The sequence below is a fragment of the Manihot esculenta genome, chromosome 11 (genome assembly GCF_001659605.2).
Source record: "Manihot esculenta cultivar AM560-2 chromosome 11, M.esculenta_v8, whole genome shotgun sequence".
NCBI classification, from domain to species: Eukaryota; Viridiplantae; Streptophyta; class Magnoliopsida; order Malpighiales; family Euphorbiaceae; genus Manihot; species Manihot esculenta.
The window spans coordinates 4,639,896-4,658,677 of record NC_035171.2 but is presented as its reverse complement, the minus strand read 5'-3'; the positions used below and the strand labels follow the sequence as shown (position 1 = coordinate 4,658,677).

Here is an 18,782-nt window from a genome sequence, read left to right as displayed (position 1 = left end):
AAATTGCAATAGTCTCCAAGACACATCAATACAAGCAAAATTCAGAAAGTCTTCCAGTTACACTCCTTTGCCACTTCAACTGAGGTCTATCTTTTTATTTCAATGTCCAATCGGCCTTTCAAGGAAGTTTCCAACTTCTATTGAAAAGGAAAAAAATAATTTTCTTTTTCAAACATTTCATCTCAATTCTTGAGATTTTTCCGAGGAATGTTTCCTGCTAGAACTTCAACAACCTGCTTTGCCGAGAAAAGTAATTAGAGAAAGGGAAAAAAAAAAGTACCGGATCTGCCAAGAAATGGAATAGATTAACTTCATTAATAATTCTTACAAAATTTAACTTTTAGCAATTAAGTTTTTTTTTATTCCCCAAATTAGAGTATAATTACAACACATGAATGTTATTAGTTTATCATAATTATTACTATAAAAATAAATTTAAAACAATAGCTATAAATTGTTATCTTATATTTTTAATTATAACTATAAATTAATATTAACAGATTGATGATTATTACATCTACTTTTGTTGTTAAAAATAAAGTAACGGTTTAATTATTTTTTCACAATGAATAAAAAACGCAGCTAAAATTATAATTTTATTAAATATTTAATGAATTTTCTTTATGACAGTTTTAAATTATTATCTTTAACAGTACTAAACTAATAATTTTATAATCATAATAAAAATACTGTTAATGCTTAATTATTTAAAACTCAAATGTATGTGCATAATATAAAATAGAATATGAAGCTTTATGAAATTACCTTACTCATTTCTGGTCGATTTTGTGGATAACGCTCTACACATGCTAAAGCACATTCTATCATTCGATCCATTTCATCCTCGTCAAAGTTTCTCCCCAATTTTTCATCAACAAACTTATAGTTGCCTTTGGGCCAATCATTTTGAATTGCAGGAACAGCCTGAACGTTAAGAATAATAAATAAATAAACCCTTACATACTCAAATCAAGAAGCTCTTTTCATTTGTATTAAAACAGAAAAATAATACGTACCCATTCAATTAAGTTGAAGGAATCATAGGAACTAATATCACTAACAGGTAATTTCCCAGTAATTATCTCCAAAAGAATTACACCGAAGAAATAAACATCTAGCTTTACATATCTTGAAGACATAGAACTGCAGTTGGAGAATTGATCATGTATCTATAAGCTTGAGCAAGCAATGTGACGAAGAGGAAACATAAACAAAAGTTTCATCTTTACCTGCTAGTAATAGAATTTCCAGAATCTTTTAAGAAAAATTTGTCACGTTCATACTCTGCAAACTGATTAAAATGATAATCAAAGTAAATTTATTGCACCATATATTTACAGTTAAGTATAGTTGCATATATTGAATAATAAGCTTAAGAAATTTTTTACATAATAATGTGTGATGACCGCTGGTTTTTGCCACCACGGTTTGGGGCCGGACCCATGACAACAGCCCATTATCTGGAGGCCTTCAAGTCTCCCACATGAACCAGGTCCGGTCCGCTCAGTTTTAAGAGTGAGATCCAGCTATCTTCCTCAAACAGGTCGACCCAATCCCCACGGCCCATTAGACAGATCTGGCTTGGGCTCAGTTTTAATCCAATCTTCGGATCCAACTCAGAATCAGGAAGTGGATCGACCCGTCTGTCTTGTGGGTCCATCTCCATGCGCGCCCGGAGGAAATCAGAGGCCATTATGCATGGGGCAGGAATCTGATATCCTCGTACGATTGTATCAGTATGGCAGAGACAGGTGGCCCAATGAAAGCTGGGCCGTTACACGTCACGGACAGGCAATGGAAACAGATAAATAGAAGAAACATTCTCACCTTGGGGTACTTCTTCTTAGCTAAGATTCACAGACCCATTGTAAAAAACCCTATTTTCTGGATCTCAGATCATCAAGTGGCGCCGTCTGTGGGAACGAAGGAGATCTTTTCATCACCAGAGTTTCACTCTCACAATACCCGTCCAAACTCATATTACAGGCTGGTAAGATTCCGACCTCAAAACTTGATGACTAGCACTGAACCAGTTCGACTAGTCTAGGAGAAGACCCAAGCAGCAAAGGGCCCGGCAGAGACATACTCGAAAACTAAAATTAAAAAGAAAGACAACAAAAGGCCAAAAGTGCCGACCTGGAAGCGCGAACTCGAAAAACCAAGCAACGAAGAAGAACCAAGCTCAGAAAACTCAAAGAATAAAATGAAGATAACAAACCTCTCATGAGCTGAAAGGAAGTTCAACGGCGTGAGCAGATAAGAAACAGAACTGAAAAGAAGAAGATCAACCCTGCTCGAAAGAGGTACATAATCCTTTTTACTTCAGTCGTATAAGGGCTACACGCCCGAGCTCGTACATATACAATAAGGGAAAGAAAGTTGACGATATTAAGTCAGCTGTTAAAAACCAAGCTCATAGTGAAGACCTAAATCCATAAAAAAGTACAGCTTGAAGATCTTAGCCTTAAGGCAAATCCAGCTCGGAGAAAATTTACAGATGAGAACGCCTTTGTGAAATTAAAAAAGATTATAAGTCAGAGACTAAGTCTCTTGCTAAGTTTTCAGCCCTGATTAATTGAGGGGCGAGAAAGGGAAGGCAATGTAGTCAATTCCTTACAAGATTTGTTAGACACTGCCTAAGTGTTCTATTCTCAAATCTCTAAAAATAAACAAGTCAGACTGTTTAAGCAGAACAAGTAGCCCGGTGAGGAGGGAAGAACAAGCCGAGGTAAGAACAACTCAAGTACAAATAAAGCTAGAGAAATAAGTAACAATCAAAATAACTCAAAACGCCAACACAACTCGAAAATTAAATTTCATTAAAAATAAAAGTAATTACAACCTACTTTACAGTCTACTCTACTGAAGGAAAAACAGTCCTTAAAGGACTTACATGTCTGGGGGCATTATCATCTACATTACCCCCTGTACTATCTACATTTACATTACTGTCTATGGGAGGCCCAGCACCTTCTGGCTTAGACTCTTCAGTACCCACAAAAGGCACAATCTCTTCCCCTTGAGGCCCAGCATCTCCATCTCCCAGCTCGGCGCCTACCTCAGAAGGCCCAGCTGCAGTGCGAGGAGCCCCTTTGGGCAAAGGCCTGTCATCCTCCCCATAAAGCACCTCCTCGCCATCAGAGTCTTCCTCTACAGCTCGGAGTTCAGCCAACGGGGTAGAGAGAGCGTATCTGGCTGTCCTCAGACCTCTATTATACCCAGAGATGAACATGCGGAAGCCCCTATTCCATATGGCAGTTTTCATTTCATCAGAGCCTTGGAACTCCGCAAGTCGCTTCTCACAGGCCTCAGCTATCTTGACTTTAAATTCAGAAGAACTTTTATAATCCTGGAGGCGCGCTTCACAGGCCTGATCGATCTCTTTTTTCAGCTCGGGAGACTCTTTATACTCCATCAGACGCCTCTCACACTCTAGCTGGACCCTGTCTTCAACGAGTCTGACATCCTTGAGCAGGGCTGAACATCTATGCTCCATAGTCTCGACCTCATGACAGAGTTTTTGATTGAGAAGTTTAGATTCCTCTGCCGCCGAGGCCAAATCTCTGATGCGATCTGAACTCTTACTCAACTCCTGCTCAAGAACCTCGACCCGAGCTAGTGCCCCCTCCTTCTGGACTTCCACCTTGATAAGACGTGCCCGGACTCCCTCGAAATCAGCCTTCAAGGCCTCATACTGACGCTGGGCCTCGTCCCTTTGATTTAAAGCCTCGTCCTTTTCACGAAGGGCATCTACCGTAGAGGACAGCTGCTTCAGGACTTCTTCACAGCGGACTTCAACAGCAGCTGCCCTATCGTTAGACTCTTTAAGAACCCTTCGAGCGTGAGACAACTCCGCCTCTAGGGACCTAGCATGCTCTCGAGCTGCCGCAAGGTTGCTCCTGGCATCACTGGTTGCAGACAGGTTCTCCTCCAGACGCGCCTCCTCGATCCGACGATCAACAGATTCTAAGAGAGAGAGGTCACGAGCGTCCACCACCATGAAGAGGCCCATCACCTAGTACAAAAAGAGAAAGCTGTCAGAACAAAGAAACAAAGAAAATTGGAATACGAGCAGAAATTGGAACGAACAACTTACCATCAGAAGCATCTCCCTAATCCTATCTCCAAGCTCCCCTCGAGGTAGAGACCGGAAGGCTGTCTACTCCCGTGTGAAGCCAGCCAAATGGCCGGTCAAAGCAAGTAGACGAGAGTCTGAAGCCTCTGTGATTCCCCCGAACATTCGCTCCCGTAAGATCTCCGTTACGACACTCGCTGGAGTTTGATGAGTTATGTTCTCAGCGTTCAAAATGTCGTTGTCAAGAGCAGACAACAGGGGTATCACAAGAACATCCTTCTTCTTTTCGAGAGGGGGGAGAGCGGGAGCTAATCCCTTGGAAGCTTCCTTTCTCTTTCCAATAGGAGAGAGAGCTGGAGCTGATCCCTTGGAAACCCTGGATTTCTTCCGAGCAGGAGCTGGGGCAGACATTTCGGGAGAGGCAGGACGCTTGTCCCCAGCCTTCTCTGTGACTCCTCCGTCATTAGCAGGGCCGGATCCAACATCTCCGGTAAGGGCCTCCTGGACATCTTCGTCTATAAGAATAACCTCCTTACTTTTCCCTGGAGCTTCCTCTTCAGTAATGGGGGCCTCGAACCCCACCTTGGAGACCTCCTCCTCAATAACAGCGGGAACTTCAAGCCCCACATCAGAAGCGTCCACAGGAGGAAGGGCGGGATCCGTCCTCGTCAGCCTGGCTTTCTCAGCCACTTCAGAAATAATTCTTGGAGTCTCTTCTGCCCTCTCAGTAGAAGAGTGTTGAGGTCGGGGGGCTTGAAAGGACTGGTGAGTCGAGTTCGGTTTGCTGCGACTAGAGGGCCGAGACGACTTACTACGTCGGGAGTTTGGCCTAGGAGCTTGTGAGGAGACCGAAGGAGGAGGAGGTCGGGTACCCGATCTGGAAGAAATAACCTCGGCCACCCTTTGAGTAGCCTCCCTTATGGATTGCCCAGCCAGGAGGGCATCCAGAGCAGTGTCCATGCTCTCCCGGGACAGTATGAGATTCTTGGGAGGCTTAATCCGATCCATTTTCACCTCAGAGGCTACAAAATTAAAAATCAAAGCAAATCAGAACAGTTCTCACCAAAGATCGCGTAAGCAAAAACTAACACAGGCAGATAGAATAAGATACCCGCGTCCTTAATATCCCTAAGGTTGGATGCGAACAAGCACTTTTCGATGGCATACTTCCTATCCACAGAAGTCAGTCGAAGGAATCCGACCTGCTCAGTAAGGTCCAACTGGGGCAGGTCGTTGCAACCTAGAGAGACATCCTCCCAGGCAAGATCGAGCTCCCAAGCCAACCCCGTATTCTTCTTCAACTCCACCACCAGAAACCCCTCTACCCAGCCCTTGATGGAGTCTTTATAACCCGTGAAAATGGACAACCCTCCGCGAGGGGCAAAGTAATAAAATTTCTGGCTCACTTTGACTAGCCTGAAGAAGCTGACGAACAGGTGAACCGTGGGTGTAAACCCCCAGCTCAAACACACAGATTCAAAGCAAGACATGAAAAGAACGAAGTTAGGGGTTAGCATTCGAGGGGTGATCACGAAATACTGGAAGACCTTTTTGAAGAAAGGAGAAAAGGGAAAGGACAGACCGTACTCCCTCTGTTTGATAAAGAAAACTAGACTGACGTCCCTTTGAGGGTCGATTAGGCCAGGGGGAGAAGGATTAGGAAGAACGATTCTCTCATTCGGGTAAGGAGCCCGGATGTGATAAAGAGGGGTATCCAGGTATTTCCTAGAGATGAAACTCCTAATGTTAGACTGGGTGATGCTAGACTCCTGGTCGACGACATCGGGGAGACTAGAACTATCCATAGTAAAAGAAGAGGCGTACCTGAAAAGTGATTAGGGCAAATGAGCAGAGGAAAGCAAAGAGAGCAGTAGAACAGAGAAGAGCCAACGTTCTGGGGAGATTGACGGGAAATGAAATTTGAAACAATAAAGAGCCGAAAAGATGTTTTGAATAGTTTTGTCCTTGGGTGGCGCGGTCATGATGACTCTCGGTATTTACTCCCTCTTCAGTCGGGCAATAATTGACGAGGAGGTAAAGGGGCAATTGATGACCGCTGGTTTTCGCCATCACGGTTTGGGGCCGGACCCATGACAACAGCCCATTATCTGGAGGCCTTCAAGTCTCCCACATGAACCAGGTCCGGTCCACTCAGCTTTAAGACCGAGATCCAGCTATCTTCCTCAAACAGGTCGACCCAATCCCCACGGCCCATTAGACAGATCCGGCTTGGGCTCAGTTTTAATCCAATCTTCGGATCCAACTCAGAATCAGGAAGTGGATCGACCCGTCTGTCTTGTGGGTCCATCCATATGCGCGCCCAGAGGAAATCAGAGGCTGTTATGCATGGGGCAGGAATCTGATATCCTTGTACGATCGTATCAGTATGGCAGAGACAGGTGGCCCAATGGAAGTTGGGCCGTTACACGTCACGGATAGGCAATGGAAACAGATAAATAGAAGAAACATTCTCTCCTTGGGGGATTTTCTTCTTAGCTAAGATTCACAAACCCATTGTAAAAAACCCTATTTTCTGGATCTCAGATCATCAATGTCCAATATGAGAAATATTACCACTAATTGATCATTCGAAAATGTTTAAATCTGCCATATATATAATCACCTTTGGTTGAAGAATTTCATCAAGAAAGATGCTATTATCCTTATAATGCTCGTATATATTCCAGGGCTTGTCTGAAAAATATAGAGATCACAAACATTAAGTGAGAAATATCTGGGAAAATCATGCTTTGATATAGCCAAGGCCTAAGCATACAAGGGAAGACTCACATCGATCATGCAGATGTACCAATCCTAATGCGATGCGTAAAGCGATCGCCATTCTGGTTGGCCAATCCAAACGGTATTTCCCTGCCATATTATCTGTTGGGAAAATAAATATCTGATTGGTTTAGAAGTAAATATTATAAAAAAATAAAATATAGACAAGAGTTGCTTAAGATAAAAGTGCATACCTTCTAAATGAGATCTCAAGGAGGACTTATCTGGAAAATACTCGTAAACGAGCAATCTATTGTCTCCTTCATCACAGTATCCAATTAGGTTAACAAGATGTTTATTGTGGACACTGGTGCTGATGTCTTTAATCTTCTTGAATTCATCTTCTTTCCCTCCATGCATGTATATATAGAATTTCTTTACCATCACCCATTCATCATAATTTAGGATACCCTTATAAACTTCACCCAAAAGACCCCCGTTGAGAAGGTTGTTTTCAGCGAAACCTTGAGTCGCAGATCTTAGTTGATGATAAGTAAATCTCCTTGGTTTGTAAACTTGGTTTCTCTCATCAAATGAAGTTTCTCGAATGCTGTTGGAGGAACTATTACTAGTTGCTTCTCTTGGCTGCCGACTGGTGCTTCGACCCTTCCGTACAACGATTTGATTAGTTTCTTGAATGACAGGAGGCTTGGAGCTTGGCTTATTAGTTTCTTGATTGATAGGAGGCTTGAGGCTTGGCTTAAGCTCATCTGCTTCAGAAAACAAAATGGTAAACTAGTGCAGCTCTATAAGGATAAATTATTAAAGGAAAAAAGGATCAAGTACATGAACAGAGGTGGATACTTTTTTTTTACAAAAAGGTGAATTAGTTCAGTTCATGTCATCCCTTCCTCCTTTTAAATAAAGGATTATATGTCATTTAAATAAATTAAAATTTGTTCAGTTTTTTAACATTAAGATGATTCCACTTTATCATTAAGTTATATTTTATCCATAAAAAAAATGAATAACATTTCGAAATAGATATTTTTTATTTTTTATAAGAAATTTACCTTTGTAAGTAGCTTTCAATTGCAATTTGTTGTTGTTCTTCTCATCGCACAGATTTCCTAGAGGCAAAATTTCTTCAAGAGCTAAAAGTATCTACATGGCATATCAATGATAAAAAGATTTATAAGTCAACAATGTGATCTCTCAACGCTTCTGCAAACTCAATTGAATATATTATGTAATCTATATATATATATATATATATATATATAGACAAAGTTTTGAAATATATCAAAATTAAATTATAAAAATAAATTTTACCATTTTCATTGATGGACGATATTTTAGCGGTTGATTTATGCAAGCATTAGCACAAAAAATCATTCTATGCATTTGTTCGTGGTCAAAAGATTGCAATCTTGAATCTACAAAATCTGCATATTCTCCCTCCAAAGCCTTTTGTATTAGAGGTTTTGCCTACAATATCATTAATGAGTTATTTATTAATGGATCATAAATGTATGTTGCATGTACATTTGTATTTAACTTATAGCATATGGGTTGTCCTTTTCTATTTTTTTCATGTGGCTATAGAGAATGATTCATTATTAAATACATCCAACTGAGATTTGAATTCAATTCTTCTTTTAGATTGATTTTTATATCACAATTTTTATATTGTAATTTTTATATTAAACTATTAATAATAAAGAGTCATACCCAAGTAACGATGTCGGTGCTTGCATCAATAATAGAATTTTGTCCAGTAATAAGCTCCAACAACGTAACACCAAAAGAATAAACATCGGATTTATCAGAATATTTTTCCAATTTCGTTGATAATGGGTCTGCATAACTGTAATTAAATCATTACAATTACAATTAAAATTTGTGTTAATAAATCATTACAATTACAATTAAAATTTGTGTTAAGATTTTCTTTAAAAAACTAATATCTTCAAATTAAGAGCCTAATTTCTTTTTTTACTTTTTCTTTTTTTTTTTTAATTTAATTTAATTTTTTAAATTATTTTAAGATTAGATAACGACGACATTGAAAAAAAAAGGCAATAATAGTGAAGTAATTAAATAATAGAAAGAAAGTTTTTTTTTACGTACATATGAGTTCCCAAAGTTGATGATCTGGATACGTGAGTAGCAGCATCCTTAAAGAATAGGGCAAGTCCAAAATCTGAAACCTAAACAAATGATTTAAGTAGATTAGTAAATTTATTATGCCATGCATATGTAATATAAATATTAATTAAAAGGTATAATTATTTTTCACATTTAATTTCACGAATATATATATTTTTTATTTGGAAAATTATACTATTTTCCGTACTCCAATAAGGTTTATTAAGAAAGTAGTAGAGCATGAAAAGAAGATAAGAAGCCTTATTAAGGTTCATTATTAATTAATTACAACAATCAAATTAATGGGTTGATATAATTTTTCAAAAATAAAATTTTGGAATAAAATGATCAAAATTTCAGCATACATCTACGATGATATAAATAAAATTTATATTTATTATCAAACTATCTTACCTTAGGTTCAAAATCATTATCAAGAAGAATATTATCAGGTTTGATATCTAAATGTATAATTTTAGGTTTACCTGAAAATAATATAAAGAAAACACAGAACTGTTAGAAGAAATAAACAAGGTTTAATAAAAACTCACTCCCAAAATTTAAAAGCCTAACAAGCAAAAATATGTTCTCTATTATATACTCACAGTGTTCATGTAAATATTCCAATCCTCTTGCAGAACCTATTGCAATATTCATTCTTTTTTTCCAATCTAAAACATTCTCCTTTCCTACAAAATGATTTGTAATTTGTAAGATTAATTACGAAATATTAATTATACATGAACATGGGCAAAAGAAAGAATGTGCATGGGACTCACTATGTAATGTATATTTCAAGGACTTATTGGGAAAATACTTCAATATCAGTAATCTGTTGGCTCCATCAATGCAGTAACCAACCAGCTTAACAAGATTTTTGTGACTGACTCTATTGACGACCATAATCTCCCTCTCCAAATCTCCTTCAGACTGTATATCTGGAAAATTATTAAGTTTCTTGATAGCACGGATCTTACCATCTAAGATTGCCTTAAAAACTTGACCAAAACCACCTTGACCAAGTTGGTTATTGAGCGAGAAAAGACCAGTTGCCTTTGCTAGTTCACTGTATGAATATGACTTTGGCCCAATACCCTTATAATTGTTAGATGCATAACTTCGACTCTTCTCAGGAGATGAGCCAGATTCATTCCGATCTGTGCGCAGTGACAATCAATAAACAACATGCCTCAAATAGTTTAATGAAACGAAAGTTCCATGAAACTATTACTATTGAACTCGTTACTCAGTTGCAGCTAAAAAAAAATTAATACCTCTAGTTTCACTCTGGCTATCTGCCCTGTTCATCCCCCAGCGAGAGGCCATCGGAAGTCGCAGATCAACTTGCCCAACCACAGTCAGAGGTTTGTTGCAAGTATATATATATAAAATACAGTGCTTATTAAGTGTGAATGCGAATGGTCAGAGATGGAGAGGGAGATGTGCCCATTCAGACCTTCATTTTCCTTAAAAAAAAGAAAATTAACGTTGACGATGAGCGTAGAATGCGCAGCATGTGGCCTCCAGCTCGATATTTTGCAGGGAAAAAATAATATAAATAGATGAAAATTAAGTTTATCAATTTTGCTCCACTTCATTTATCTCTCTTAATTATTCTTTTTTCTCTTTTCTTTTTCAAATTATTAATTTTTTATGAAGGCACTTGATATTTATACATTTTAATGTGTATTCATCTGATGGATTTTACACCTAACATTTTTTTTTAAGAAAAACACCTCAATGATGGAGATATTATTAATATTTTATTATTAATATAATTAATATCTCTATACTTTATATTAAAGTCCAACTCAAGGGTTAGAATACAGATATATTCGAATTCAATAATTGACTAATTAATTTTGTATTGTGGGCAACATAAAATTATAAAAATAAAAAAAATTTAAAATATAAAAATCTTATAAAAGTAAGAAGTTGTTTATTGTTTATTAAGGCAATCGAGAAGGTTAGCTTGATTTCCACTTAAAAATATGAATGAATACACTTACGCTATTGACTCTATCAATGAACAATCATGGCCTTTGAATTTAAGCAAGGTGGAATCTAATTCATCATATGGTGATGATTTTCATTCATTCCTTAATTTAGATACTAACAAGAGGTTTATTTAAGTCATTAAGGTTTTATTATAATTAATAGAATTAACAATATATATGAAATATTACTTTTTATTTAAATAGTAAATTGATACAAAGTATGCTTAGAAAAAAAAAAAAAATTATACAAAGTTATTTATGCTTACAATTAATGGAATAATTTTTATTTTCTCAATTTGATACTGAGTTGCCAATCTGAAATTATCTGATAAAAGATAACTATTACACTCTTTAGCTTTGCTGCAGATATACATATATACTTCATCCCCAGAATCCAAAAATCTTTCATTCTTTTTTTTCATGAAAAAAGAAAAAATTCTTCTCGAGATTTCTCGCAGGAATATTTCCTGCTAGAACTTCGACCACCTGCTTTTCATAAGAAATGGAATAAATAAAGATGAGTCATAGTTCAGAATTTGTTTACAGCAATGGCTATAACTATAATTAATATATTTTTTAAATGTTTAAAAACCAATTAGTAGTTTATATGAGACTTATTAGTTGTAGTTCACATAAGCTCGAATATTAGAATTGTTTTTTACTACTTAATAGTTATTTTAATTTTATTTTTTATTTAGAATATATTATCTTTTAAAATTTTCTTAATAATAATTTTTAAATTAAATTTTTATATCAATAAATTACTTAAAATTATAAGAGATAATAAATAAATTAAAAATATTATAAATAACAATTAAAATATTTATAATATTAATTATTATAGAACAAAAAATTATGTATATGCATGAAAACAATTATATTTTGAAAAATTATGCTTTTAATTACTATATATATTGTATAATAAATTAATAATTTTATATTTATTTCAATAGTATAATAAATTGATATTTGCCAATTACTCATGTGACATATTAATCATATGAATTAGACATAATTTATAAAACATCTAAGATATATCAACTCGACTTATTTGTTAGCTACTCATTACAAAAAATTATCTGCTATTAAATATATTCTAACAGTTAAATTAAATAGGCTGAAATGAGTTCAATTAATTCTGATTTTTAGTTTTAATTGTAAATATTTATTCATATACACATTTCTACAATCCTTTTTAAAAGAATTATTACATACCTGACTCATTTGAGGTCGATATTGTGGACAAGGATTTACACATGCTATAGCACATTCAATCATTTGATCCATTTCATGTTTGTCATAACTCTCAATTCTTGGATCGACAAAACTATAGTCACTTTTGGGCCAATTATTTTTTAGGTGAATCGCCATCTGAATTATAATTAATACATTAAAAAAATCATTGACATATAAAAGAATGTATATATACATACAATACAAAATAATAAAAAATAGACTTCAAGTGATGGATTGATAGATCTGTCGCTAATAATGTAGATTCACAATCGATTCCATTGCTAATCCATTTTTAAATTGTTGACAAGCTTTTCAGTGACTATTTTAATTTGACAATTATATATTGCTAGTTAAAATTAACTTCAGCAATGGAGTTAGCATGTCACTAAATCCTCATTGCTAATATCAACAATGAATTATTTTATCTATTCTGAATTTTGCTACTTGCATTTTAGACTATGGCTAATATCAACAATGAATTATTTGATCTATTTTGAATTTTGCTACTTGCATTTTAGACTATGGGAAGAAATACATACCAATTCGATCAAGTTATAGTCATTAATAGAACTGATGTCATTATGTTGTTGTTTCCCAGTAATAAGCTTCAGAAGAATTATACCCAAAAAATACACATCAAACTTAAGATATGTAGAAGTCGTTGAACTGCAATAGAAGATAAAAGAAAATATAAGAATAATTGTCGACAAATCTTCACTAAAAGTATAAGAATGCTAAGATGTTTTTCTTCCTTAAATGCCAAAAAAAAATTCCTAACATATCAAATATAAGTCATGTAGTTGCAAATAATCTAATCAAGAAACAAAATATAATAATCATTTTTACCTGCTAGAAAGAAGCATTTCAGAATCTTTTAAGAAAAAATTGGTACGTCCATACTCAGCAAACTGATAAAAAAAAGAACCAAATAAATTTATTGCACCATATAGATCAACATCAAACACAATTAGTAAACTTCAATAGTTTCACAATCCAATAATGGCCATATATATTCAACTTGAAACTCAACTATATTGATTTTTTTAATTATTATTTCTATTACTAATTACACATATAAATTAAATATTAATATTTATAAAATTTACCTTTGGTTTGTTATTTTAAAAAAAGTGTGTGCTTTTCTTTCTTTCTTTCTTTCTTTTTATTTTTTGCTAAGTTAACCAAGATGTGTATTTTTTTTTTGAACAGAAACAAGAAGTGTATTTTTAATTACAACAAAAAAGATATAATTACATGTTGAATGATAATTTTACATATAATTGATCACACACAGAATATAATCTCCAAGATTTATATCAATAATTGATCATTGAAAATATTTAAATTTATCATAACTACCTTTGGTTCAAGATTATCATCAAGAAATACGCAATCATCCAGGTAATGCTCGTAGGTATTCAAAGGTTTATCTGGAAATACAGACATCATAAATAAAATGTAAAAAAAAAAAAAAAACTAGAAACAAATAATGGTTCAGTTTAAGACTCACATAATTCGTGGAGATGTACTAATCCTTTTGCGATGCTTAAAGCTATGCCCTTGATGGTTGGCCATTCCATTATTGATGTACTCATTATTTTTGTCCCTGTATTATATACGCATCTAGTTAAAAATCCGGCCAAAAAATAATAAAATAAGGTTTTTGATAAATGTAGAATTTGCAAGTTATTTAATTATAAAGAGCATACCGAGTAAACGAAATCTTAAAGAGGATCGAAACCTAAAACACTCATAAACAAGCAGATTATTATCTCTTTCATTGCAGTATCCAACCAGGTTAACAAGATTTTCGTGATGAACACTACTGCTGATGCCTTTAATCTTCTTGAATTCATCTTCTTTTTCGAGATGAAATTTCTTGATTATCACTTGTCCGACATCATTTAGGGATGCCATATATACTTCACCCATAATACCCCTGTAAAGAAGGTTGCTTTCGGAGAAATCTTTAGTTGCAGAACTTAGTTGTTTATAAGTAAATCTCCTTGGTTTGTAAACTTCATTTGATGATCTATTAGTTTCTGGAATGATCGGAGGCTTGGGGCTTGGCTTAGGCTCATCTGCTTCCGGAAAAAGAAGGGTAAATTAGTGTAACTCAACAAGGAGAAATTATTAAATACATGAACTGAGGTGGATACTTTTTATTTTTTTAAAAAATGAATTAAGTTCATATCATTCCATCTCCTTTTAAATAAAGGAATTATATGCCAATCAGATTTAAATAAAAATCAAAATCTGTTCTAATATTAAGGGTTTTTTAACATTAAAATGATCTCACTTTATCATCAAGTTATAATTTATATATACAGAGAAAGAAAATAATTATTTAGTCCCTCAGATTTAATAAAATTGACTAGTTAATCCACTAATTTAAAGAACTCATTAAAATATCCCTGAAATATTAAAAAAACCACTAATCAGTTATATGTTAACTTTAGACGTTAAGTGTTTTTACTATTTAGTTTCTATAATATAAATAAAATTTTTTAATTGATCTCTTAATTTTATAAAAATTAAACTAATTAGTTCTTAATTTTAGATTTTTTTAACGCTTAATGACTAAAATTAACGGAGAAATTAATTAGTAGATTTTTTATCTTATGAACGTTTTAATATGTTTTTCAAAATTAAGAGACTAACTAACGAATTTTACTATATTTGATAGACTAAATAATAAGTCTCCTAAAAAATTAATAACACCTTACAAAAGTTATTCCATTTTTTACAAGAAAACAGACCTTCATATGAAGCTCTGGAGTACAATTTGTTGTCATTCTTTAGAGGCAGAATTCCTTCAAGGGCTAGAACTACCTACATGGCACAGCAATGATAAAAAGATTTACAAGTCAACACTTGTAATCTCTAAATGCTTCCATAAAATTTATTGCAAATAACGTGTATTATATATATACCAAAATTAAATTATATAAACAGAATTTACCCTTTTCATTGATGGACGGAATTTTGGAGGTAGATTTATGCAAGCATTAACACAAAAAATAATTCGATGCATTTCTTCATGGTCAAAGGATTGTAACCTGGAATCTACAAAATCCGCATATTCACCTTTCAAAACTTTTTCAATTAAAGAGTTTGCCTGCAAAAAATCCATTAAAAATTATTTATTAATGGATATAAATACATGTTGCCTGTAAATTTATATTTAACATATAGCATATGTTTTTGTCTTCTTTGTTTTTTTTAAATGTTGCTAGAAAGAAAGTTTCATTATTTTATCTCCATACATCCAATTGTGATTTGTTGAATCCATTCTTTTAAAGATCAATTCTTATATCAAAAGCTAAAAACACAATTTTATATTAAATTGTTACAATTTAATAGATTCATACCCAAGTAATAATATTGACGCCGTTTTGATTTATGGGTTTTCTCCCACTAATCAACTCCAAAAGTGTAACACCAAAAGAATAAACATCAGATTTATCAGAGTGTTTTCCCAATTGTGTTGTCAATGGATCTGCATAGCTGCAATTCAATCATACAATTAAACTTAATATCTTCACAATTAATGTTCATATTAAGATTTCCTGTAAGAAAATAATATCTTTAAATTAAGGAGCTCTAAGAGTAGATATCATGATGGCACTGAAAACAATAGACAGTTATTAAATGATAGAAAGAAATTTGTATCTTACATACATTTGGGTTCCTCTAATTGATGATCTTGAGACATGAGAAGCAGCATCCGAAAAAAATAGGGAAAGTCCAAAATCTGAAACCTATGCAATCAAATTAATGGGTTCACATTATTTTTCAATATTATTTAAAAATAAAAATTTTGATATTCAATGGTAAAGGTTCCACTATAGTTATATGATGATAAGAATAAAATTTTTATTTATTATCAAATTATATATCATACCTTAGATTCAAAGTTATCATCAAGAAGAATATTATCTGCCTTAACATCTAAATGTATGATTTTAGGTTCACCTGAAAAAAAAAAAAAAAACATATATATAAAAAGGGAGAACAAAACTTTCAGAGGAAATAAATTATTAGCACAAATAAGGAAAAAAAAATAAAATTCATTCTCAAAAAAGCCTACTATGCTATTAATATATACTCACAATCTTCATGTAAATATTGCAATCCTTTTGCAGAACCTATGGCGATTTTCATTCTCTTTTTCCAGTCCAAAACATTTTCCTTTCCTACAGTACCATTTGTAATTTATAAGATTAATTATGTTATATTAATTAGTTATATGAACATAAAATAAAGGTTTGGACTCACCATGTAATTTAGATCTCAAGGACCCATTAGAAAAATACTCTAAAATAAGCAATCTGTTGGCTCCATCAATGCAGTAACCAACTAGCTTAACAAGATTTTTGTGACTGACTCTATTGACGACCTCAATCTCGTTCTCCAACTTTCCTTCGGCCTGTTCATCTACAAAATTATTGAGTTTCTTGATAGCATAGGTCTCACCGTTTAAGGATGTCTTAAAGACTTGACCAAAACCACCTTGACCAATTTGGTAATTCAGCGAAAAATGACGAGTTGCCTTTGCTAAATCACTGTATGAATATGATTTTGGCCCAATAACCTTAGAATTATCAGATGCATATGCATTACTTGGACTCTTCTCAGGAGATGAGTCAGATTCATTCGGATCTGTACTTAGTGACCATACAATAAACAACATGCTTCAATAAGTTATATGAAATGAAAGTTCCATAACAATATTACTATTTGAACTCATTAAACAGTTTTAGCTAGAACGACTAATACCTCTAGTTTCATTCCGGCGATCTCCCCACGGTGAAGCCATCAGAAGTTGCAGACTTATTCAACCACAACCAATGGTTTCTTGCAAGTATATATATATACAGTTCTTATATTAAAGTGTGAATGTGAAAGATCAGAGATAGAGAAGGAGATGTAGGAAAGATAAAGGAAGGACAGCTGGTAACATTAGCGTTCAGACCTTCGTTTTTCTTAAAAAAAGAATTATAACGTTGACGTTGAACGTAGAATGTGCAGCATGTGGCCTCCAGCTCCAGTCAATGACATTTTGTGTAATGGATATAAATTTAATTGTTATTGAGTTGTTTCCTATTCTAAACAAAAAATAATAGTCATATTTTCATTGTGACATCTAAATAATTGACTTTTTTTTAGAATAACAATTGACTTTAATACTTGAGTGTCACTCTTACGAATTAGATAAGCTATGAATAATAATAAAAATGTGTATCTATTATATATATTTATTGATAATGTTATGTTTTTTTTTAAAAAAATAGTAATTTAATATTTATCTTTCCATCAATCAAGTGATCAAATAAGTTTTTTATATAAAAATCAAGATTAATGAATTTAACTATATAATTAAAAAATGCTATTCTTATCCTTTCCACCCTTTCATCTTTTAAGAAAGTAAATAATTTTAATAAACCTAATTACTTCATTGAGATTGAGGTTTTGGTATATACTTTATAATTCCTTTTATTTCAGTGGAAAATCAAAAAGAAAATTCAATTTAAAAATAATATAAATAGATGAAAATTAAGATGTAAGTGAAGTTTATCAATTTTGCTTTTCCACTTCGTTTATCTCTCTTAATTTCCTTTTTTTTTATTTTTTTTTTCAAATTATTAAATTTTTAAAATGGCACTCACTACTGATATATTTTTGTGTGCATATTCATGAATGACTTTTAAAATGCGTTTTACTTCTAACTTACAATTTTTTCAAGAAAAAACCTCAATTATTCAATTAGTAAATTATATAATTAAGATTTCTTTATACTTTATATTAAAATCCAACTTAAGGGTTAAAGAGATATTCGAATTCAATAATTGACCAATTAATTTTGTGATATGGGCAACATATATTTATAAAAAAAATTAAAATATAAAAAGTCAAATGACAATAACAAGTTGTTTATTGTTTATCAAGGCAATAGAGAAGGTTGGCTTGTTTTCTACCTAAGAGATATGAATGCATATACTTACGCTAGTGGCTCCATCAATGAGCAATCATGGTCTTTGAATTTAAATACTATTAACCCTTTTTCCAAAGTCAACAATATTTTTGAGTTCAATTATTTAAACTGAAATTAATTGAATAAAAAAAGAAAACTTGAGCAAGTAATCTCCACACAGCAGCAGGCTGTCACAGAAGATGGTTGAATTATTAATTAGCCAATAATATGAGGGTCATTTTTAAATAGCTTGGTCATTATTTAATAAAGAGAATGCGTAGAAATATACTAATAAGTTATTGGAATTCAATAATAAGTTCCGTCATATTTTTGTGTAAAAGTTTAAATAATGGATTTTAGAATTTGTTGATAATTTTATAAATTTATAAAATTATTGTGGTAGAAATTTAATAATCAGTTAGTAATTTATTGATACTTCCGAACAAACTATTAAAATTATTAATAAAATTTAAATCTATTAATAGTTTGTAAATAGATTACCAATAAATTTTAAAATTTATTAATAATTCTTATTATTAAATTAATAAATAGAAAAGGTATTTTTATCTTTCAATAAATTTAAAATTAAATCTTAAAATTTGAGTATTACTTTTTTAAAATGTACTGTTTT

General features: G+C 33.0%; 3 protein-coding genes across 3 annotated transcripts; all 3 read right to left on the bottom strand.

Moving 5' to 3' along the window:
- Nucleotides 1–10,456, bottom strand: LOC110626262 (proline-rich receptor-like protein kinase PERK13). Its single transcript, XM_021772069.2, has 15 exons — nucleotides 10,219–10,456; nucleotides 9,724–10,101; nucleotides 9,550–9,633; nucleotides 9,359–9,429; nucleotides 8,927–9,006; nucleotides 8,528–8,663; nucleotides 8,129–8,284; nucleotides 7,870–7,960; nucleotides 7,051–7,566; nucleotides 6,866–6,958; nucleotides 6,699–6,769; nucleotides 1,230–1,291; nucleotides 1,017–1,143; nucleotides 766–924; nucleotides 1–233 (listed from the first exon to the last, which is right to left on the bottom strand). The coding sequence occupies exons 1-15, from the start codon at nucleotides 10,268–10,270 to the stop codon at nucleotides 183–185; spliced, it is 2,127 nt and encodes a 708-aa protein (XP_021627761.1). The 5' UTR covers nucleotides 10,271–10,456; the 3' UTR covers nucleotides 1–182.
- On the bottom strand, nucleotides 2,802–4,182 carry LOC122725060 (myosin-10-like). Its single transcript, XM_043961523.1, has 2 exons — nucleotides 4,097–4,182; nucleotides 2,802–4,015 (listed from the first exon to the last, which is right to left on the bottom strand). Exons 1-2 carry the CDS (start codon nucleotides 4,106–4,108, stop codon nucleotides 2,855–2,857), a joined length of 1,173 nt encoding a protein of 390 aa, XP_043817458.1. The 5' UTR covers nucleotides 4,109–4,182; the 3' UTR covers nucleotides 2,802–2,854.
- A 711-nt stretch (nucleotides 10,457–11,167) lies between the features above and the next one.
- On the bottom strand, nucleotides 11,168–17,126 carry LOC110627073 (calcium/calmodulin-regulated receptor-like kinase 1). The gene is made up of 15 exons (XM_021773307.2): nucleotides 16,957–17,126; nucleotides 16,456–16,839; nucleotides 16,290–16,373; nucleotides 16,082–16,152; nucleotides 15,859–15,938; nucleotides 15,549–15,684; nucleotides 15,140–15,295; nucleotides 14,937–15,009; nucleotides 13,887–14,258; nucleotides 13,688–13,783; nucleotides 13,537–13,607; nucleotides 13,024–13,085; nucleotides 12,717–12,843; nucleotides 12,157–12,312; nucleotides 11,168–11,427 (listed from the first exon to the last, which is right to left on the bottom strand). Exons 1-15 carry the CDS (start codon nucleotides 16,994–16,996, stop codon nucleotides 11,347–11,349), a joined length of 1,989 nt encoding a protein of 662 aa, XP_021628999.1. The 5' UTR covers nucleotides 16,997–17,126; the 3' UTR covers nucleotides 11,168–11,346.
- Between the last annotated feature and the right edge of the window lie 1,656 nt (nucleotides 17,127–18,782).

What these genes read in the sequence shown, in the direction of transcription:
- LOC110626262 (XM_021772069.2), bottom strand. Translation starts at nt 10,270, where the DNA reads ATGGCCTCTCGCTGGGGGATGAACAGGGCAGATAGCCAGAGTGAAACT. An exon ending in GCACCGACATCGTTACTTGG is followed by an intron (nt 8,285 to 8,527) that starts GTATGACTCTTT and finishes ATGATATTGTAG; the next exon opens with GCAAAACCTCTAATACAAAA. An exon ending in ATGAAATTCTTCAACCAAAG is followed by an intron (nt 1,292 to 6,698) that starts GTGATTATATAT and finishes CATTTTAATCAG; the next exon opens with TTTGCAGAGTATGAACGTGA.
- LOC110627073 (XM_021773307.2), bottom strand. Translation starts at nt 16,996, where the DNA reads ATGGCTTCACCGTGGGGAGATCGCCGGAATGAAACTAGAG. An exon ending in TTTAAGATTTCGTTTACTCG is followed by an intron (nt 13,784 to 13,886) that starts GTATGCTCTTTA and finishes TATATAATACAG; the next exon opens with GGACAAAAATAATGAGTACA. An exon ending in ATGATAATCTTGAACCAAAG is followed by an intron (nt 13,086 to 13,536) that starts GTAGTTATGATA and finishes TTTTTTTATCAG; the next exon opens with TTTGCTGAGTATGGACGTAC.